The sequence below is a fragment of the Hemiscyllium ocellatum genome, chromosome 20 (genome assembly GCF_020745735.1).
Source record: "Hemiscyllium ocellatum isolate sHemOce1 chromosome 20, sHemOce1.pat.X.cur, whole genome shotgun sequence".
Classification (NCBI taxonomy): domain Eukaryota; kingdom Metazoa; phylum Chordata; class Chondrichthyes; order Orectolobiformes; family Hemiscylliidae; genus Hemiscyllium; species Hemiscyllium ocellatum.
Window position 1 is genome coordinate 33,058,843 of NC_083420.1, and position 19,829 is coordinate 33,078,671.

Sequence of the window (19,829 nt, forward strand, 5' to 3'; positions counted from 1 at the left end):
TGTTTGACCTGAGGGATGTACCTCTCTCTTAGAACCAAGTGAAGATGAAACTTCTTCCCACCCTAGTGCATCACAATGCCTGAAGAATAGACTGCGACTCATCAACTTTGAGGTAGAAGGTCTCTGCAAATATGACTGTTACAGATCATGTTGGTGTCACCGGCCCCCACATCACCTGCCTTCCCTTTTTTTCTTAACTAATTCGGTTTCCAAGTTTTGAAACCATTTTAAATGCCTGTTTGTAGTTTTTAAACTAGGAAACAAGTTTTTCTTTTTATGCTTGAGACCTTTACTTCAATGGCTAACATTTTTTAATTTGCTTCTGTTGAGTAATACCTTTTCATTATTGATGTCTTTCCCCCAAATTGCTTTAAACACTGAAATTTGCATTTAGGTGAAGCTGCTCTGATTACTCTCATACATTTACTCTATTAAAATCTTGCATTCAGAATTAATTTCCTAGCACTTTAGGGTATTTAATCTAAACCAGTTTAGAGGGAGTAGTAGAGAAATGTTCATTGCTTGTTTTCCTATGCCAACATACTTTGGTTTCCTCATTTTCTTTTCAATCAAACTCCTTGACTGTAAAGTAGTCCATATGCTCCCTGCTAGATTTGGAAAAGTACAGACAGAAACCTGATGATTCATTTTTGTTTCAGTCGGATGGATGCAGATCACATTTTGAATTTAGAAGGAATCATAAATTAATCTGTCAATCAAAAACTGAGAATTTGTGACATTCTGGAGCTCCCTAATACTTGCAGTGAACAAGAACAGAGCATTGAATTTATGAAGAAATTGGAGGAATACATGGGCAGGATTGGAGGAAACATTTAGAATAAATACTAAAGCAACAACGTGACCTGAGTAGTCTGTGGTACTAGAGATTCCTATTCAAAAGCTGTTAATCCAATTATGTCAATTGCTCATTGTACAGTAATGGGAATAATTGTTTTGCTCCATCCAAATTTAGGTAAAGAAATTCAGCTAATGCACAGAGCCCCTGTGGTATCAATTGCAGTATTGGATGGACGAGGAAACCCTCTTCCTGAGCCATTTGAAGTCTCTCGTGATCTTGCTAAAGCTCCAGAGATGCAAGGCAGTCATTCTGTGCTAATTATTTCTGAAGAACAGTTCAAGGTAATAGAAATTTGCCAGTTTGTTTGCATAAGGAATGGCTTCTGATTCTGACAGGATAGATATCAGATCGCTTTGATTGTAACAAACTTAGACATGAAATGTACATGAAACAGAGGCAGTACTTGAATGGTTTTAAACCAGCAACATTGGAATCTAATAGGGTGCAATAGATCCAGGCCAGATGTAACAAAGGGAAGAAACCATTCAGCATGTAGACATGAACCATACTGGCATGGAATCTTCCAATTTCTTTTCAAAGTGGAAAATCTGCATGGTAGGGCATGTTCATGCAAATGAAGAAAGGTGACGGAGCTTTGATTAAAATTTTAACTTCAGGGTTGATAATACAGCAATGTACAGTGGAGAGGACACTATAGATTTTCCTATGGAAAAGTCTATAGCACAATGCAAAGAAAAACCAACAATGAGACTATTAGACCAAGTGTTTGTCAAAATTTTTCTACTTCCAAGTCCATCTCTTCATCCTCCAGCTTATCCAAAATTCTGCATCCAGACTCTGGCCAAGTGGCATTTACCAATGGAGTCCTCTGCCCACTGACCTACATTGTTGACTGAAAAAGCTTTTAACACACTGATTTTTGTGTTTTAATGTTTTCCATGGCTTTAACTATCTCTTTCTGTAACTACCTCCTTGCCCTGTAGTATTCTCAAATGTTTCCTGTTTTGCCCACTTGCACATTCCCCTTGCCTAACCACTTACAAGTGTCTTTAGCTGCTTGACCCTTGAATTCTAGAAAGTCTTTCTAGGTATATTTGAATATAAAACTAATCTTCTTCAGTGCATCTAAACCAGATTTTGAAGATTTCCTGGAAGCTGGTTGGATAGGAGCTGAGTTGATATATCTTGGTTCTGGCCTTTGGCAACAGGTTTTATGTTTCGCCAAATACCATGGAAGAAATTACTAACCCTTACAAAAACCTAATTTAATTGCAGTTGAATTCTTGCTCTTAATTGATTTAACTAGACAACCGGTACCCTCCTGCCATCTAGAAAGTGGTCATGTAGAGACTGAGTGGTACGTACTGAATTGGTTTGGATGACCTAAAGTGTTATATCTTTGTATAATGACAGATTTTGCAAAGCACTGAAAGGCTTCCATGGCTCCTCCCAGTGAGGAATTGAGTTGGAGGGCAGGGGAATTGATTCTTTCCTGTGATGTATTAAAGCCTTTTTTCTTGTTTTTTGGTAGGTGTTTACGCTGCCAAGGGTGACTGCTAAGACTAAGTTCAAACTTACTGCCCATGAAGGTTCTCGGGTGCGGAAATTGGGGTTAATGAGTTTCCCAAGTGTGGCCTCAGATGACTATTCAGAGAACTGCCTGGTGTGTTTAACGAATCTGGGAGACATTCACATCTTCACAATTCCTGGGCTGAGACCACAGATGCGCTATGATTGCATCAGGAAAGAAGACATCAGTGGCATTGCTTCGTGTGTTTTCACAAAGACAGGCCAGGGTAACACTCTCTGGTTTGCATAATGTTCAATATATTTCCCAGCAGTTAGTTGCAGTTGACACATTGCAGTCTTTCCCAGGGTATAGCCTGTTTACCCCACCACCAGCTTTAATATGCTTGGCTTCTCCAGTGATGTAATTGGGATCACTTTTTGAAAATACTTGACTGGAATTCCCTATCCATCTATGTGCTATTCTAACTTAGCTAAGTTATACTAAATTATACTGATTAGGGAGGGGAAGTTATACTAAGGACCGTATTAAAAATGGCTGATCAAAATTGGCAGATATGACATGGTGGGAATCACCGATATGTGGCTGCAAGGGGATCAGGATTGGGTGCTGAATATTCAGGGATCTAAATCCTATTGAAAAGATAGGCAGGTGGGCAGAGGGGATGGGGTTGACTTATTAGTAGGAAACTAAATTAAATCTACAATAAGAAAGTGGGTTCAGATGGTGTAGGACCTGTGGGTAGAATTGAGGAATCTCAAAGGTAACAAAATGTTTATGTACAGGCCTCCAAACAGTTGTCAGGAGCTGGGGTGTAAGATACACCAGGAGAGAGAACTTTAGGAAAGGCAAAGTTAGTGATCATGGGGATTTCAATACACAAGTGGATTGGGAAAATCAGATTGCTTGTGGTTTGCAAGAAAAGGAATTTGTGGAATGTCTGAAATGGCTTTTTTGGATCAGCTTATGGTGGAGCCCACTAGGAAATGGGCAGTACTAGATTTAGTGTTCTGTAATGAGGCAGACTTAAGGGGGCTTAAGATGAAGGAACCCTTAAGAGCCAGTGATCATAATGATTGAATTTACTTGGCAACTTGAGAGGGAGAAGTCGGAATCTGAGGTAATGGTATTGCAGCTGAATAAAGGCAACTACAGAGGCATGAGGGAGCAGCTGGGTAGAATTGACGGAGAGCTGCCTAGCAGGAAAGACAGTGGAACACCAATGGCAGGAATTTCTGGGAGTAATTCAGGAGACCCCAGCAGAGATTCATCCTGAGAGGAAAGAAGCATGGTACAGTGAGGATGAGGTAACCACTGCTGATAGAAGCAAATTACTGCAAATGCTGGAGTCTGAAACCAAAAGAGAAAATGCTGGAAAAAGCTTTGACAAAGGGTCAGTTAGGCTCAACGTCAGCTCTTTTCTCTTTCAGATGCTGCCAGACCTGCTGAGATTTTCTAGCATTTTCTCTCTTTATTACTGATGATCAGCATAAAAGCAAAAGAGAAAAGAGTGTGGGGAAGGACATTGAGAAGCTTACAAAGACCAATAGAGGGCAACAAAATAGGGGAAGATTAAATCAGTGGGTAAGCTAGCCAGTAATAAAGGAACACTAGAACTCTTAGATATGTAAAGGGCAAAAGTGAACTTCAGGCTGCTGGAAAATGACGCTGGAGAGATAGTAGTGGGGAGCAAGGAAATGGCTGAGTACCTGAATAATTACTTTGTCAATCTTAATGGTAGAAGATGTGAATACTATCCCAAGAATTCAGGAGAATGAAGAGACAGCTGAATATGATGGCTATCACCAAAGGAGAAGATGCTAGAAAAACTGTATGGCCTGAAGGTGTATAAATGACCTGGACCAGATGGACTACACCCCAGAGTTTGAAGGGAGATAGTGGAGGCATTAGTAGTGGCCTTTCAGGAAGGGCTAGAATCAAGGAGGTTCCAGAGGACTGGGAAATCACTAATGTGACAGCCCTATTTAAAAAGGGGTTGAGGAAAATGGAAATTTACAGACCTATTAGCCCAACCTTGATAGTTGGTAAGATCTTTGAGTCCATTTGTGAAGGATAAGATTTCTGAACACCTGGAAATGTACGGTAAAATAGGACAAAGTCATCATGGTTTCAAAGGGGAGGTCATGCCTGACAAATCTGCTAGAATCCTTTGAGGTGGTAACAAGCAGGTTAGACCAAAGAGTATGGATGTTATCTTCCTAAACTTCAAGAATGCCTTTTGACAAGGTGCTGCACAGGAGGCTACAGAGTAAAATAAGGGTCTGTGGTGTAAGGCAAAGTGCTAGCATGGATCGAAGTTTGGCTCTGTCAGAGTGGGGATAAAAAGCTCCTCAGGATGGCAGCTGGTGAAAAGTGGTGTTCCGCAAGGCTGTGTTGGGATCACAACTTGTTCGCTTATACATTTATCTTCTAGATGAAGAAACCGAGGGCATTCTGGCTAAGTTTGCGTGGCACAAATAGAAGGGCAGGGAGGCTGCAGAAGGATTTGGACAGTTGAGTGGGCAAACAAGTGGTGGATGGAGTACAGTGTGGAAAAGTGAGGTCAAATGCTTTGGTAGGAAGAATAGAGTGATGGACTGTTTTTTTCCAAAATGAGGAGAGAAGTCTGAAGTGCAAAGAGACTTGGGAGTTCTAGTCCAGGATTCTCTCATGGTAAACTTGCAGGTTGAGTCAATAGTTAGGAAGACAAATGCAATGATGGCATTATTTTGAGGACTTGAATATAAAAGCAGGGATGTACTGGCTCTGGTCAGAATGCATTTAGAGTATTGTGCACATGTTTGGGCTCCATATCTCAATGATGTGGTGGTCCTGGAGTGTGTTCAGAGGAGGTTCACTAGAATGGTCCCCAGTAATGAAAAGTTTAACTTGAAAGTTTGAGGACTCTGTCTGTACTCAATGGAGTTTAGAAGGATGAGGGGGTGATCTATGAAACATGTAGAACACTGGCCTGGACAGCCTAAAAGTAAAGAGAAGACCTTTTTAGAACAAAGCTACTTATTTTAAGGGACAATGTTGTAGTTTATTTAAAGCTTAATTTTTGTCTCCAGGCCCATCTTTGATTTCAGTTTTGACTAGTGTTTTTGATTTCTACCTGCTTGCTAGTTCAAGATAAAATTAATTTGAGGTTCATTTTTGTGTGGAGACTAATTTATGTCGAAAATTCTTTTCACTTTGTACCAAATTCCTTTCAATTACAAACAAGTAGTTTAAATCACTGAAGTAAATTTTGGAATTACCAACCTTTTGTGTTTGTAACTTTAGTCAAATTAATATACCAAGTTGCTGCTGTGCTGATATACTTTTGCTGTTTTAGGATTTTACTTGATATCTCCATCTGAGTTTGAGCGATTCTCCCTGTCTGCCAGGAATATAACTGAGCCACGTTGTGTGGTGGAATTGGAAGGTTCGAGAGATCACTTGACCCCAGTCACTAGTCCACAGTAAGTTGCACTTTGTAGGTGTTCATAACATGTGTAAATACAACTTTGTATGTGTGTATGGGTATACAGTGAACTTTTCATTTAACCAGCACTAGGAGTGTGCCAGTTGATCAAAAGGTCCACATAATGTAAAAACAAAGTAATAGAAGCATAATGCAGAGGGTATACACATCACTTGTTATGTACAGCATACATCACTTGAATAACAATGCAACTTTTCCTTTTAAACTTACTAGCAGAGAGTCTTTGCACTTGTGCCTTCGACTGATTAATTGGATGTTGTGGAGGTTGCAATACAGTAAACTGTTATTTGAAATAATTTTTTTTGTCTGTTCATAAGGTGCCGGTTAAAACAAAGCTTGCTGCAAGTGATAGGGAGTGTGAGGATGTTGGTTGGATAATACAATCCCTCCACAACAACCCCTTTGCTTTCCCTGATCAAGTCAATTTTGTATCCAGTTTCCAACTTTACATGGGTCCCATTTGACTTCCATCTTCTGGATCACTGACCACAAAGAACCTTATCACATGCATTACTAAGTCCACCTATACCAACATCCTCTGCCCTACCTCATTAATCATTATTGTCACTTCCTCAAAAAATATCAAGCTTGATGCAAGACCTGCCTTGCTTAAATCCTTGCTGACTATCCCAAATATGTCTCTTTTCAAAATGTGAGTAAATCCTGTTCCTAAGAATCTTCTCCATTAATTTGTCTACCACTGACTTAAGCCTTACCAGACTATAATTTCCTGGATTATTTCTGTTGCCCTTGAGGGAAAAACATTGGCTGTGCTCCCTTCTGGGATCTCCTTGGGTCTCCAAGATCTCTGTCCAGGCCCCAGTGATCTGTCTTGCGTATAGGCTATTTGGCCCATTCGGTCTGCTCTGCCATGCAATCTCCTTCCTTGCACTATCATGCAAATCCAAATAGGTTCTGGGGATTTATTAACCTTAATGTTTTCCAAGGTCAACATGTCCCAGAATATCAATATACCCCTTTAATTTTTCCATCATCCATGACAATATGAAAGGTTGAGTTTTTGCTGCTAATCTGTATTTACCCTCTACAGCTGTTCTTTCTTTGACTTATGGCTGCAATTTGGTTTTCTGCATAAATGATGTTTCTTTTTTCTAAATATTCAGCAATAACTTGCAAGGATCCCCTAAAATGAGCCAAGCGAATGGAACTCACAAACTTCAGAGCAAAGAGGAATGCAATTCATTGGGGGCTGCTGATGGTATGTTCCTGCTGCTTCTCCTTCCTCTGGTTGATGTGTAACAGGCTGTTAGAAGCATTTAATCACTTGGCTGTGAAATGAGACCTTTTGAAAGTAGAGATGGGGGGTGAATAGACTGACAGGCAGCCAGTATAATCCTGGGAAATATGTAAAAATATTTTAAAACCATTGAAAGTTATTATATTGATGAAGCTCAAATTGAATTCAACTGGTTTTGAAAATATATAGAATGCTTTGTGCTCTGTCTGCTTCTAGTCAGATTCTGAATCTCTGGAAGCAGACCAGACTTCGGAGGCTGAAGCAGAGTTAGGGCCCAAGTTATGGGGAAAGACCAGAAAAGAAGTTTGAGCTTTTTTTTGTGTATCCTAATATGGGTTCAATTAATGAATATCAACGGCAGAACAGTTTGTGTACAAACTTGCACCAGTAAAAGGGGATTTTAAGTCTGATCCTGCAATACCATGCAAAATAAATTCCAATTCTATCTCACATCCCCTCACTCACCATAAATTCATAAGGTATAGGAGCAGAAATAGGCTATTCAGCCCATCAATTCTGCTCTGCCACTTAATCATGGCTGATATGTTCATCACCCCATTTTCCTGCCTTCAACCATTACCAATTTAAAATGTCTAACACCACCTCAAATTTACTGTCCCAGCATCCACCACACTTTGGGGTAGTGAATTTCACAGATTCACAACCCTTTGGGAGAAGTAGTTTCTCTTCAACTGTTAGAATAAAGGGGTAGCAAATTTTAGACTGTCCTCTTGTCCTAGAATGCCCCACAGGAGGAAGGATCCACTCCACGTTTTATTTTATCAATACCTTCTTATCTTGAATACCTCAATTTAATCTCCCCATATTCTTAATTCGGGTACAGGCCTAAACTCTGTAATCTCTCTTTATATGATAATCCTCTCCTCTCTGGAATCAATCTACTGAACCTCCTATGAACTGCTTCCAGTGCCACTACATCATTCCTCAAATAAGAGGACCTGTGCCTCCATCTACAAAACAATACCTGTTTGTCTGGTTTCCATCTTGCAGTCAGTCTCCATTAAAAACAGAAGCCAAACTGCAGTCCTGAAAGTTCATAAGAGCTGGTCAAACAGAAGTGAACCTGGGAGCTGGGAAAGTGAATGGATACAACAATGCAGGATTTCTATAATGGCTTTGAATAAGGGGAAATTTCATGGGGGAAGTAATTATGGGTTGTTACAGTAAAAGGGTGAAATGCCTCCAATCTTGGAGCAGAAAAATGCAAATTCCTTGTGGTTAACGTGTTTTAATTTTTGTATTAACTTGGAGCCAGGATGTTTCTCCTGTGGGTGCATTCATGTCTGTTACTGTATATACTTCTGTAAAAGTTGATCTGTAAATGTCGTCTCAATTTTTGGCCAAAAAACTTGTATTTTCCATACCTCGCGTAAAAGTCGATCCTACTAATCTCAGTATAAACCACTTAAATGAAATCTCATTCGTTCATTCGTTGATACCAGTAACTCTGCTCATTGTTTTATTTACTATATTGCGTCTCCATCCATTCATTTGTAGCTCTGCTTTGCCCACTTGGTTTACTACAGCACATTATGATTCATTCAGACTGGTGCTAAGTCTATTGGTACTTATTGCACTTTGTTCACTATGTATCCAAAAGCTAATTGTTAAATAGTTAATCATTATAATAGTGGCATTATATCTTCTCTAAAGTGAGAGGTATTAGCTACATATATCTGACAAATGTTCATGTTGCTGAGGCTCATTACATGCAAGAGGAAATGGAGGAATTCAGTAGGAAAGTTCCGAATGGGTGAGCGTCTTGAACTTAAATGTTTCATTTTAAGTGTGCCATTCTGCCAGGCCATGACTGTTGAACAGTGATTTTTGCAGGATTTCAGTGAATGTTTGATAAATTTTCGTACCAGTATGTATAAATACAATTTGCAACCAGTAATTCATTCTTGTTTCTTTTTTTAATCTGGGAACTACCTTTACCATAATTCATTGTTTTTTAACCTGGGATTAATTGAGTAATCAAATCATCATTTCTGCTTTTAACATGGTATTTCGAACTGCAGCGTGGGTTTCCGCCCCCTCCAAAACTAGTGCCAGTGTGATAGTCAACCTTATAAATTGAACCTTTTTAAATAAACTTTGACACAAAATATATGGTACTCTTCAGAAGAGGCCATTAAGTCAGTGCAGATTAAATGGGCTATTCACCTCTAATCCCATGTCCAGCTGATTTGTGGTGCCATGTTCAGCTGATAAATCTGAAGGGTGGCAGACATTTCATGTGGAGCAGAAACAGCATAGGGATGTATTGGGCCAAATAGGCTGTTCATGCTGTAAATACTTAACAAGCCATCACTACCTTAGTTATGAAATTACCTGCTTTCTTTGTTACTCAGGAATGCTTGAAGATTTACAACTCCCATTGTCCCAGACTCCACTTGACTCTCCCAACAGTAGTGCTGATATCACTTTGGACACAACTGGTGACCTAACAGTGGAGGATGTCAAAGACTATTTACCGTGAGTGTTTTTGATTGTGCACAGCATGAAATTAAATAGCATTTCATGATCCTATTACTTTTTTTCCTTAATTACAAGAGGCCCAAGTGTGGAGCAGGACCTCTGATTTGTACATGTCTGGTTTTATACTCTTTTGCTTTTTTCTTTAAAATTTAAAAATATTTAATTTAATTTTTAGGCTTTAGAACTATCCCATTGCTATTTAGGGATTTGTTTACACAGGACTTTATCGATCAAAACTGGCTGTGTATAAATGTGATTAATTTCAAGTTTTCCACTAGCAATAAATCACTTGAAGAACCATAGCACCTGTCAAAGGCTGTGCTGTTTTGGAGTTGTACGATTTCCAGTTTCCATCTAAATGTGATCAAACAATTGGCTTGATGTATCTTCTAAAGGTCAGTATAATGTTCAGAATAAGTGGAAGTCTAAAGAGCACTGCATGTAATGTGTACAAAATGCAAAGAACTGCAGATGCTGGAAATTAGAAACAAAAGCACATTGCTGGGAAAAGTAGAGTCTGGCAGCATCTGTGGAGAGAAGGCAAAGTTTGTGATCCAGTGACTATTCTCAGCTTCAGCAAAATGAAGGAGCTAGTGATTGACTTCAGGGAGGTGATGGGCATGCCCCATCTCTATCAATGGTGCTGAGATGGAGATGGCAGAGTCAAGTTCTTAGGAGTGATTGCTAACAATCTGTCTTGGCCCACCTAAGTCGATGCAGCAGTCAAACAAAAATGACTACGCTTCCTCAGGAGGCTTGCGAAATTCATATTCGCAAGGGCTCTTAGCAATTTTTATAGGTGCTCCATGGAAAGCATCCTATCTGAATGCATCACAGCATGGTGTGGCATCTGCTGCTCCCAAGAAACTTCAGTTGTGATCATAACCCAGTCCATCATGCAAACTAGCCTTTTCATCCTTTGACTCCATTTATACTTCCTGCTGCCTCAGGAAAGCAACCAACACTATCAAAGACTCCTTCCACCCTGTTATACTGTCTCTCCCTGTTCTGTCTAGCAGAAGATAAAAGCTTTGAATACATGCACAAAATAGATTCAAGAATAGCTGCTTACATGCTGTTATCAGGTTTTTGAATGAACCCCTCAAATATTAACTGTCTCTTCCGCCTACTCCTCCGCCGCCTCCCTTCCTGGCTGTAACCTTCTGTTCTGGTACTCTGAACTTTTTGTGGTATGAGCTTCCTGTATACCATGCAAAACACTCTTTTCACTATCTCTAGAGCTTGGGGGGTTTGTCCTAGTTTATTTTCAAATATAAAGAATGGTCACTGGACCTGAAATGCTAATGATGCTGCCAGATCTCCAATATGTTTCTAGCAATTTTGTTTTTCTGCTTTAGTGCTGTTGCTTGAATTTTTCAAGCATTTCTCACCACATTAAGGCTGCTAATTATTTGCTCTGGATCAATACAGAAAGTTATGCAGTTGAAAAGCTAATGTAGAACTGAGTTGCAGTCTCCACTTTTGACTCTTAACAATTTTGCTCCAATATCTAATTCTAAAGCCTTTTGATACTTCTAGCTACCCTCCTGCATGTACATTCAGATGCCCTATTTATATTCCTCGTTTCCAGACTTCTGTTCTGTCATTCTAAATTCTACCTAACTGGTCTAACCTGACAGTTATCTTGCATCTTAAATGTTTAAAAGTTTACATTACTCTAAACTTGCTATCTCAAACGTTGTTGTAATTATACAGCATCTTAAATGTTGAAAAATGTACTGGATATTTATGTTCAACAAGATCAAAAATCAGACCTGAATCGGAGCAAGATCTTTGAGATTTATGTTTTGAGGAGCTCCCCTTTTGAGCTCGAAGGGGAGCAATGGACAAGTTTCATGAAGGAATTTCAGAGCCTATTGCTTAGATTGCAGAAGACAATTGCTAATGTTGGGATGAAAGAAATCTTCAGTGGTAGAGGCTAAAATGTGTCCAGTATCTTGTTTCCTCAATTTTTAAACAACATACTTTATAATCAATGGCTTTGAGTGCCTGGTACCTGATGGGGACACAGGTACAAAGTCTGTTCTTTCTTAGGCAGAGTGGAAGCTGCTGGTTGTGTTAGTGGTAATGAGCCAATCAGACTGGACTGTTTACTGGCATGGAGCTGGACTGTTTGTTTGCAATATTGGTGAAGTATTTCCTGCACATGCTCAGTTGCAGCCTTGGTGTCAGTGTCAGCTGGCAGCATTTGAAACAAGCAAGTTAATTTGATACAGATTAACAGTTCATTTTTAGGTCTATATATAGCCCTCCATTGCAAGTTCTTATTTCAGTCTGCTTTTAGTTAACTGAGAGGTAAGATATATGGGAATGAAAGCTGAGCTAGCTAGAGTAAACTGGACAAGGGAACAGATTAGTGGCAAAGCACAGGCAGATTTTAAGGGTATATTTCCTAACACTGGTATATTTGTACCATGAAGAAATTCTATGGTGGACCCAGCCTCTGGTTAACTGAAATTTAACAAGTGTTCATCTTGAAATAATTGTGTAAAGCTGAATGGCAAGTCACGTTGGAAAGAATACAGGGAATAGCAGAGAATGACTCCAAGCTTGTTCAGGAGGAAAAAAAAATTAGAATCTAAGAACTAGCTGGAAACAGAAGCAAATTTTTCACAAGTAAAATAGTAAGTGTTGGCCCTTTTGAGAATGGTAAGTAATAAGGAAATGGCCAGTGAAATGAACAAATGTTTTAATTCTGACTTCGAGAGAGAATACAAGGATATGTTCTTTCATACAAGAACATGATAAAATATAGCTTATAATTTGGAGGCAGGAGTGAGTGAGGAAGCTGAGATGCAATAGAGGAAAGCACTACTCTAATGGACCTGTGGGCTGACAAATCCCCAGGTCCCGAAGAACTTCATCCTAGGGTTTGAAAGAGGTGGCTAGTGAGAAAGTTGATGTGTTGGTGTTAATTCCCCAAAGTTCTCTCAATTCTAGAATAATTCCAGCTGGCTGGAAAGAAGCAAACGAAACTTCGTATTTGAGAAAGGAGGGAGGTAGGAAACTGGAAGCAAAAGCTAGCTAACTTGATTTTTATCATGGGGAAAGTGTTAAAATTGTTAAATTAGGAGGGCACTTAAATCTCCAAGACGAGCTGCAAGAGTCAGCATTCCTTTATGAAAGGAAATATGTAAGCTGTGAATTAGACTCTGAAGGATTAACATTTTGCAGATAAAGGAGTCTGTAAATGTACTGTATTTAGATGTATGGAAGCCATTTGACGATGTCATAAAGTTATTGTGCAAAGTAGGATCTCATGATATCCTCTATCATTTTACCATGGTTAAAAGTATGTTTGGTCTCTTTCTGATATGAGCAGAGTCTGAAAAGGGTCAGTGCTGGGGCCTCCTTTCAACAATTTCAGCTGAGGAATGAAGGCATGGTGGCTAAATTTGCGGAATGAACAAAGATACTTGGGATGCTATGTTGTGAAGCGTACATAACGAAAGTGCAGATGGATAAAGATACATTAAGTGAGAGTCTGCCTGTGCTTAAAAATGGGGTTAGGGGTGGAGGTAGATGTGGAATTTGAAATGGAACAGAATAGTTATCTTTATTGAATGGTAGGCAGCATTCCCTCTAGATTGCACTTGCGTGCAACCACACTGATCCATGATCAGTACAAGCATGCTAATCGTAGCATTGACTTCTGCTTTCTGAAAACTGCTGCTGTGCAATGACCTTGGAGACCCATGCAGCTGAAGGGAATGCTGGCATGGTGGGCTCAAGGGGGCTGAATGACCTCCCTCCTAATTGTATACTCTGTTAACAACTTCCCTCTATAAAACATACTTTAGAGAGCTGATTTGTTGTAAAGGAATACACTCTACCCAAATTCTTCCACACCATCAGACTTCAATAAATGAAAATATAACATTTTGTTGTACCTTCCATGATTTCAGGTTGCCCAAAGTATTTTTTTAACTGTAGTCACTGTTGCAATACAAGAACTGTGATAACATGTTTTCTGATGGCAAGCCCAGACAGGCAGCATTGTGTAATAATAACCAGGTAATTCATCTTAATGTTGGTTCATTGATTTAACATTGGCCAGGACACCAGAGAGACTGCAGGTGGATGCAATAGTTCAAGTAAGCAGCCCACCACCTTATCGAGGTCAGCTAAGGATGGGCAATAAATGCTGCCCAGCCAATGACATCCACAACCCACAAATACAAGAAAGAAAAAAAACTCTAATCATCAAAACAGTGCCATGGAATATTTTAAGGCCTACAATGTTTCCCAATCTGTGTAAAACTGACAACTTCACACTTAACCATGTTATACTGAATCTGCCACACATTCGCCTACTGGCTCAACTTGTTTAAATTACCTTGAAGACTCATTAGATCCCTCTTATCAATATCAACTAGTTTTGTCATCAACACACCTGCAAGCATTGTTTGGCTGCTTCATGCAAATATATCTGTTGTAAACAGTTGAGCCCGAAGCAATGATCCCTGTAGTACTCCATGTGTTACTTGGTCATTGCCTGCAATGTGTCACCCGAGTGTTACTTGCAATTTATCAGCCCCAACGTAGATATTTTCAGGTCTTGGGACTTAGATACTGAGGCAGTTTATGTACCAGAGGAGTCATGAATGGTGCTGCCCACTTTAGGAATAAAAGAAAACCAAATCACTGCATGCTGAAGGTATGAAACAAAAACCCAAATTGCCACTTTTTGTATTTGGAAATATTTTGTGACTTAATGTACAATTCTAGATGTCTTCACCTTCTGAACAAGGCTCACTTGATTGAACAGCTACCCAGGTATGTTGCTGTGCAGATGTTGGTTACAAAATGGAAAAGGTTTTGATAATGGATACAGAGAATGATTCCTCCTATTAGGAGGAACAGAATTGGAATGCATTAATATGAGGTGATTGCCAAGAAATCCAAAAGTGAATTCTGAAGAAGCCTCCAATGGTGTAAGTGAGAAACTCCCTGCAGGAAGTTTCTCATTTGCATTCCAAAGGTATTTGCTTTTTGCATTTAGGTTACCCTTCTGGTAAAACCAGGCCAGCTGTCAAGGGAAAGAAATTAGATTAGATTTAGATGAGAAAATGAAAGGGGCTTGAGTGCACCATAAACACTAGCATGTACTGTAGTGGTTAGGCTGTGTATTCTCTGCTGTAATCCTTTTTTTAAAATCTTGGAAGTTTTATCCTGGCTTTCACCCCCCCCCCCCCCCCCCCCCCCCCCCCCCAAATATTCTACCCCATTCGACATAAAAGCAAAAATTCCTTTTAGCCTTTTTGACTTCTGTACCTTGTTTGTCATACTTAAATCATCCCTGGACCTCTGTTTCTAGTTTTTAAGCACTTGGTTGTTTTGAATCTAGTATTTGTAATTTTTAATGTTTTCCTTTTTTTATTACAGGGAATGTTAGAATTTGTGAACTGAAGACGCCTTGTGACCTTATGTGATTGGCTTGACAGAAGGGGAATTGTACCAGCTTTCACAGTCCAAGCTTCATTCTGGGATCATGGCCATTGATGTGGATAGTTTGAATTGTCATATCTTCAGTGCCAAAAGACATCTTTTTAGAAAGATCCTTCTCTGAAGCTACATACCAGCTGCCTCCTGTCTGCCTGCACCAATACAAAAACTTTTACAACACTAAACAATATAAAACTGACTTTCTGAAGTGTGCGTATCACCTCTTGTACATTTTGTGCTATTTTTAATCTCTGCTCTCTGCATGAAGGAGAAACACATCTGGGAAACATTTGCTCATCTCAAGTTTATGCTCTTGATTTTCCCCACTATTTTCCTGCTTGAGAACCAGTTTCAAAGCATTGCATCATTCTCATTGTTCGCAGACTCTGAATTGCAGTCAGAAACAGCTGAGGATCTTTTGCCTTCCAAGAGCTTTGTGACTCTGCATTCTTTGTAGTTTTGTATACTAGCCTCAATGAATTGGAAATAATGGAACCCTTTCAGAATTCAAAGGGAGTAGAATTCTCTTCATTAATCATAGGCTTTTAAAAATCTTATTTTTACAGTTGTGGTTTATTGCTGATTTTAGGATTATGAAAACACAGTTGAAAAAAAATCTGTGAATCTCTGAATTGCTGCACCATTGGATTCCTAGTGCAGGGAATACAGATTCTGCTTACCCTCCCATAGCCAGTTGGATAATGTGTACTTTTGCATTTTGAACAAGTCCGGTGTATATATCTTCAAGGAGTTACCTGTCTTTTTTGCTCAACGTATAATGTGATATTGCTCCAATCAGAAATTCAAAAAAGCAGGAGTCGGGTCCAACTGTAAGTTTGTGGAGTCTATTTTAAATGCTTGAAATAGTTAATGTAAAATTGACCCTTTAAGTCTGTAGTGTGAATTACCATGCACTTGCATCCTAAGTAACTCAGCTTGATAACACCTCACTGCAGTATACATGCATTCTGTAACACCAATTTTGTATTATTTTTAAACTTGTTTTTAATGAATTGTGCAATTTTCACCAGTTAAATTCCAGCAACCAGTTTTTTTTTTCTCCCTTGTGACCACACCAACCCCCCTGCCCCCCCACCCCTAAACACTTGAATAGATCTCTCTGGGTTCACATTATTCTTTTCAGTGTTGATCATGAAATTAAATTGCAGGCATTTGCTGCTATATCTCTTCTGGACAGTTTCTATATGATGCAAGTCTTAACTTCACAGATGAAGTTTTCATCTGTTGAAGAATCTAGAATTGTTGGCAAAGTTTGAATATTTAAAATTATCTGATCATGTTGAAGTCTTCCTGGGCAATTGAGTTTTTTCACTGGTTGAGGTGATTAGACAAGCCAAATAGGGGCAGTGTCTGCTTGCAGTGCATGTCAAGAACATGCACGGAGTCACAAATAGCTCTCTTTGTGATAGAAGGATGCTGCCTTGGTATGATTTCACTTCACACTCAGTCCCTGTGTAAATACTGCTAATATTTCTAGTGTTCCAAACTGACAGTCTGAACAGGATGGTAAAATTTGTAAATATGCCTCCTTTATTGTTGAAGGATCTCCTGTAATTTCTACATGGTTTTGTCCACTAGATTGTTCATTTCCTGGTGGAAAGCAATGAGCATTTAATTCTTTTCCCATTGGTCTTTTACATTTTGGAGGCTACATTGGTATGGACATGACAGACCCTATGAAAACTTGTTTTTTTTAAAAATTATCTGTGCTGTTTACACTAACATTTTGTAGTAGAATGTTCAGTTACAGAAACACTCCATTACATTACCTAATGGATTTTTCTTTTGACAGAAATAAAGTATTCAGTGTCCCATTGTTAATTTGTCACTTCTTTTGTTTTTTACTGCAGGTGTGATGTAGTATAACAGCTTGTATAATGTTACTTGCACTTATTTGGTGAATTAGTTATAAGGGAATGGACCCAGGATGATTAGATTCCCTACAGTGTGGAAACAGGCCCTTCGGCCCAACAAGTCCACATCGACCCTCTGAAGAGCAACCTACCCCCCCCTCTGACTAATGCACCTAACAACACTATGGGCAGTTTAACATGGCCAATTGACCTGACCTGCCCTGCCCATCCTTGGACTGTGGGAAGAAACCCACGCAGACACTGGGAGAATGTGCAAACTCCACACAGACAGTTGCCGGAGGCTGGAATCGAACCTGGGACCCTGGTGCTGTGAGGCAGCAGTGCTAACCACTCAAGAAATAAAGGAGTTTGCTTTTAAAGACTTCCCTGGTATTGGAGTGTGGGATGATCTACTGCATATCTTGAGGCAGACTGCAAAATTATAGGAAAATGTGAAAAGGACACTCGGAGCAATTCAACATCTCTAACAGATTAATGTCAAAAGTCTGACAAGAAATTCTTTTGTAATTTTCTTTAATTTATCTCTACTTGTATTTCTTTTCCATGTTTATCACATGCAGAAAGCTTTCACCCTGGGTATTCAACCTTACTGTCTTTCCATCTTAGCTCAGGTGCTGTTTTAGATGCTATTCAGCTTCAGTTCAGCTTGAAATTGCAGACTCCAGCCAGTAGTCTGGTTCACTGAAGGTTTGGTTGGTGGCTCAAATCCATGGCCACAAATTAGAGAGAAAACTACTTCTCTCTCCATTTTTATTTCGATCCGATATCCAGAAGTGTTGTATACTGCTGGGTTCCTGAAGCAGAAGGCAAATTCTAAATCCCTCCAAGTAAACAAAAAACCCATGCAGAGATGGAATATAGCATTCAGAGGAATTTCAAGTGTTCCAACAAGTGCCAACTACTGCGTTCATCCCTTTTTCTTTCTGATACTTCAGAGAATGAGGCTCTGTATGTTCCATTTCTGGTCTCTTTGGGTGTTTCTTGATCCGAAGCCGCTATGAACTGTTGGGGCATGGTGTATTTTTTTTCACACTCCAATGCAATGCATGGGCTATATTTAGTACAGTTTGAAATCTTTGCAGACTCGATGTTTAGCCAGCACAATTTTGGTTGAAGAAAGTAAACTTGCCGACAGGTGGTTCTTGTATAGCATATTGGTGGTTCTTATGCAACCCCATATTAAAGAAAAATCATCTTTTAGTCAGCACTAAGCCTAGTTTCTATGTAATCACGTTACAACCAACTTGTTTTAAAATTCACCCTCGAGTGTCCCTAATTTATCAATTACATTACAGCGTATTCATGTTAATGAAATCTGCATTCTAGCAGAATGACCTGTATAATACACTACATCCTGATGTGTTGAAGTATGATGCATGTTAAAAAATCTACTTGATAAGTGCCTTTTTAGTCCCTTACCAATAGTCAGGGCCCCAAACAGCACTTTCAGGTGGTGATTTAATTACACTTGAACTCATTTACCAAAAATGCAGAATTTGCAGTGCAGAAAGAAGCCCTTGGGCCCATTATCTGAGCTAGTCTTCTACATATTCTGTTTTCAGACCTGTTTTCCTGCATTTGGCTCATAAATTTGCCTTCTATACTAGATAAAGTGATCATCTGAATACTATTAAAATATGGTCCCCCACCTATACCACTCTTCCAGGGCATTGAGTTCTAAATAGATGTCCCCATGGTTATTGATCTGTCGACTGAGGGTAAACATTTCTTATCAATCCTAACTATGCCCTTTCATAATTTTGTACCCAATCGGGATTCCTGTCAACAATTTCTAAAGAAAACAACCCCAGCTTATCTGGTCTGACATGGCTGAAATGCTCCAGCCCAAGTTTATCCTGTAAGCATCCCTTTAATGTGGTGATCAGAATAGCGGTCAGCTATGGCCTTAGTAACGTATACAGCTCCATCATAACTTCCCAGCTATTGTATTCAGTACTTCAACTAATGAAGGTAAATGCGCTATATGTCTCCTTAACCATCTGTCTTGTTCCCTTCTTTGTACACCTTAGGCTATATTCATCGCGTACTCATTCACCATTGTTTTGTACATCTGTCATCCTGTACAGTAAGGCTTTATTCCTCATACTTAGCTCACGAATTTATCTGTGAACTTGCTGACTAAATCACCCACATTAAAGTCTGATCATTTTAATGTGCACAACAGCGCGGCACGGTGGTTCAGTGCTTAATACTGCTGCCTTCCAGCACCAAGGACCCAGGTTCACTTCCTTCTGCATCTTCTCATGTCTGTGAGTTTCCTTGGTGCACCAGTTTCCTCCTCCTGTCGTAAGATGTGCAGGTTTGGTGGATTGGTCATTCTTACAGAGCCCTTGATGCCATAGGGCAATTTTAGCTAGATGGATTAGCCATGGGGAAATGCAATGTTTTGGGGATGTGATGGGGTAGGTTTAGGTGAAATAGTCTGAAGGCCATTGTGGACTTGATGGGCTGAATGACCTGCTTCCACACTGGAGAGGATTCTATTTTAACAATAAGCTGGTATCCAATCACTAAATCAACCTTCAACTATTGCCCTGTGTCTTCTGCCACTAAGTCGGTTCTGAAAATTGCACTAGATCCCATGGGCTCTCAACCTTGACCAACCACCTATTTGAGACCTTGTCAAAGTTTTAATGAAGTCCAAATAGACTACTTTCATGGCACTACCCTCCTCTCCTCCAAGTGTGGCGCTTGCAGGGATTGATTGTAGTTTTACTTGCAGGTAAAGGGACATCTGGCAAGTGGGAGTCTTTAAAAGTGTGGGGTGTATATGTTTGTGAAGGGACAAGGTTAGCAGCTCTAAAGAATAGTGCATGATGAGATAGGCTTTGACCAGGAGGAAAAAGGTGTGG

General features: G+C 39.6%; 1 protein-coding gene across 3 annotated transcripts in view; it reads left to right on the forward strand.

The window, feature by feature from the left end:
• The window catches only part of llgl1 (LLGL scribble cell polarity complex component 1), a 118,354-nt gene extending 101,467 nt beyond the window's left edge, over positions 1 to 16,887 (forward strand). For all 3 annotated transcript variants that reach the window (XM_060840710.1, XM_060840708.1, XM_060840709.1), the window contains 6 exons: positions 974 to 1,140; positions 2,352 to 2,616; positions 5,686 to 5,812; positions 6,960 to 7,054; positions 9,469 to 9,592; positions 15,002 to 16,887. In XM_060840710.1, the coding sequence (XP_060696693.1) occupies positions 974 to 1,140; positions 2,352 to 2,616; positions 5,686 to 5,812; positions 6,960 to 7,054; positions 9,469 to 9,592; positions 15,002 to 15,011 (788 nt within the window). In that variant the 3' untranslated portion in view covers positions 15,012 to 16,887. The remainder of the gene's footprint in view (positions 1 to 973; positions 1,141 to 2,351; positions 2,617 to 5,685; positions 5,813 to 6,959; positions 7,055 to 9,468; positions 9,593 to 15,001) is intronic.
• Positions 16,888 to 19,829: the final 2,942 nt, after the last annotated feature.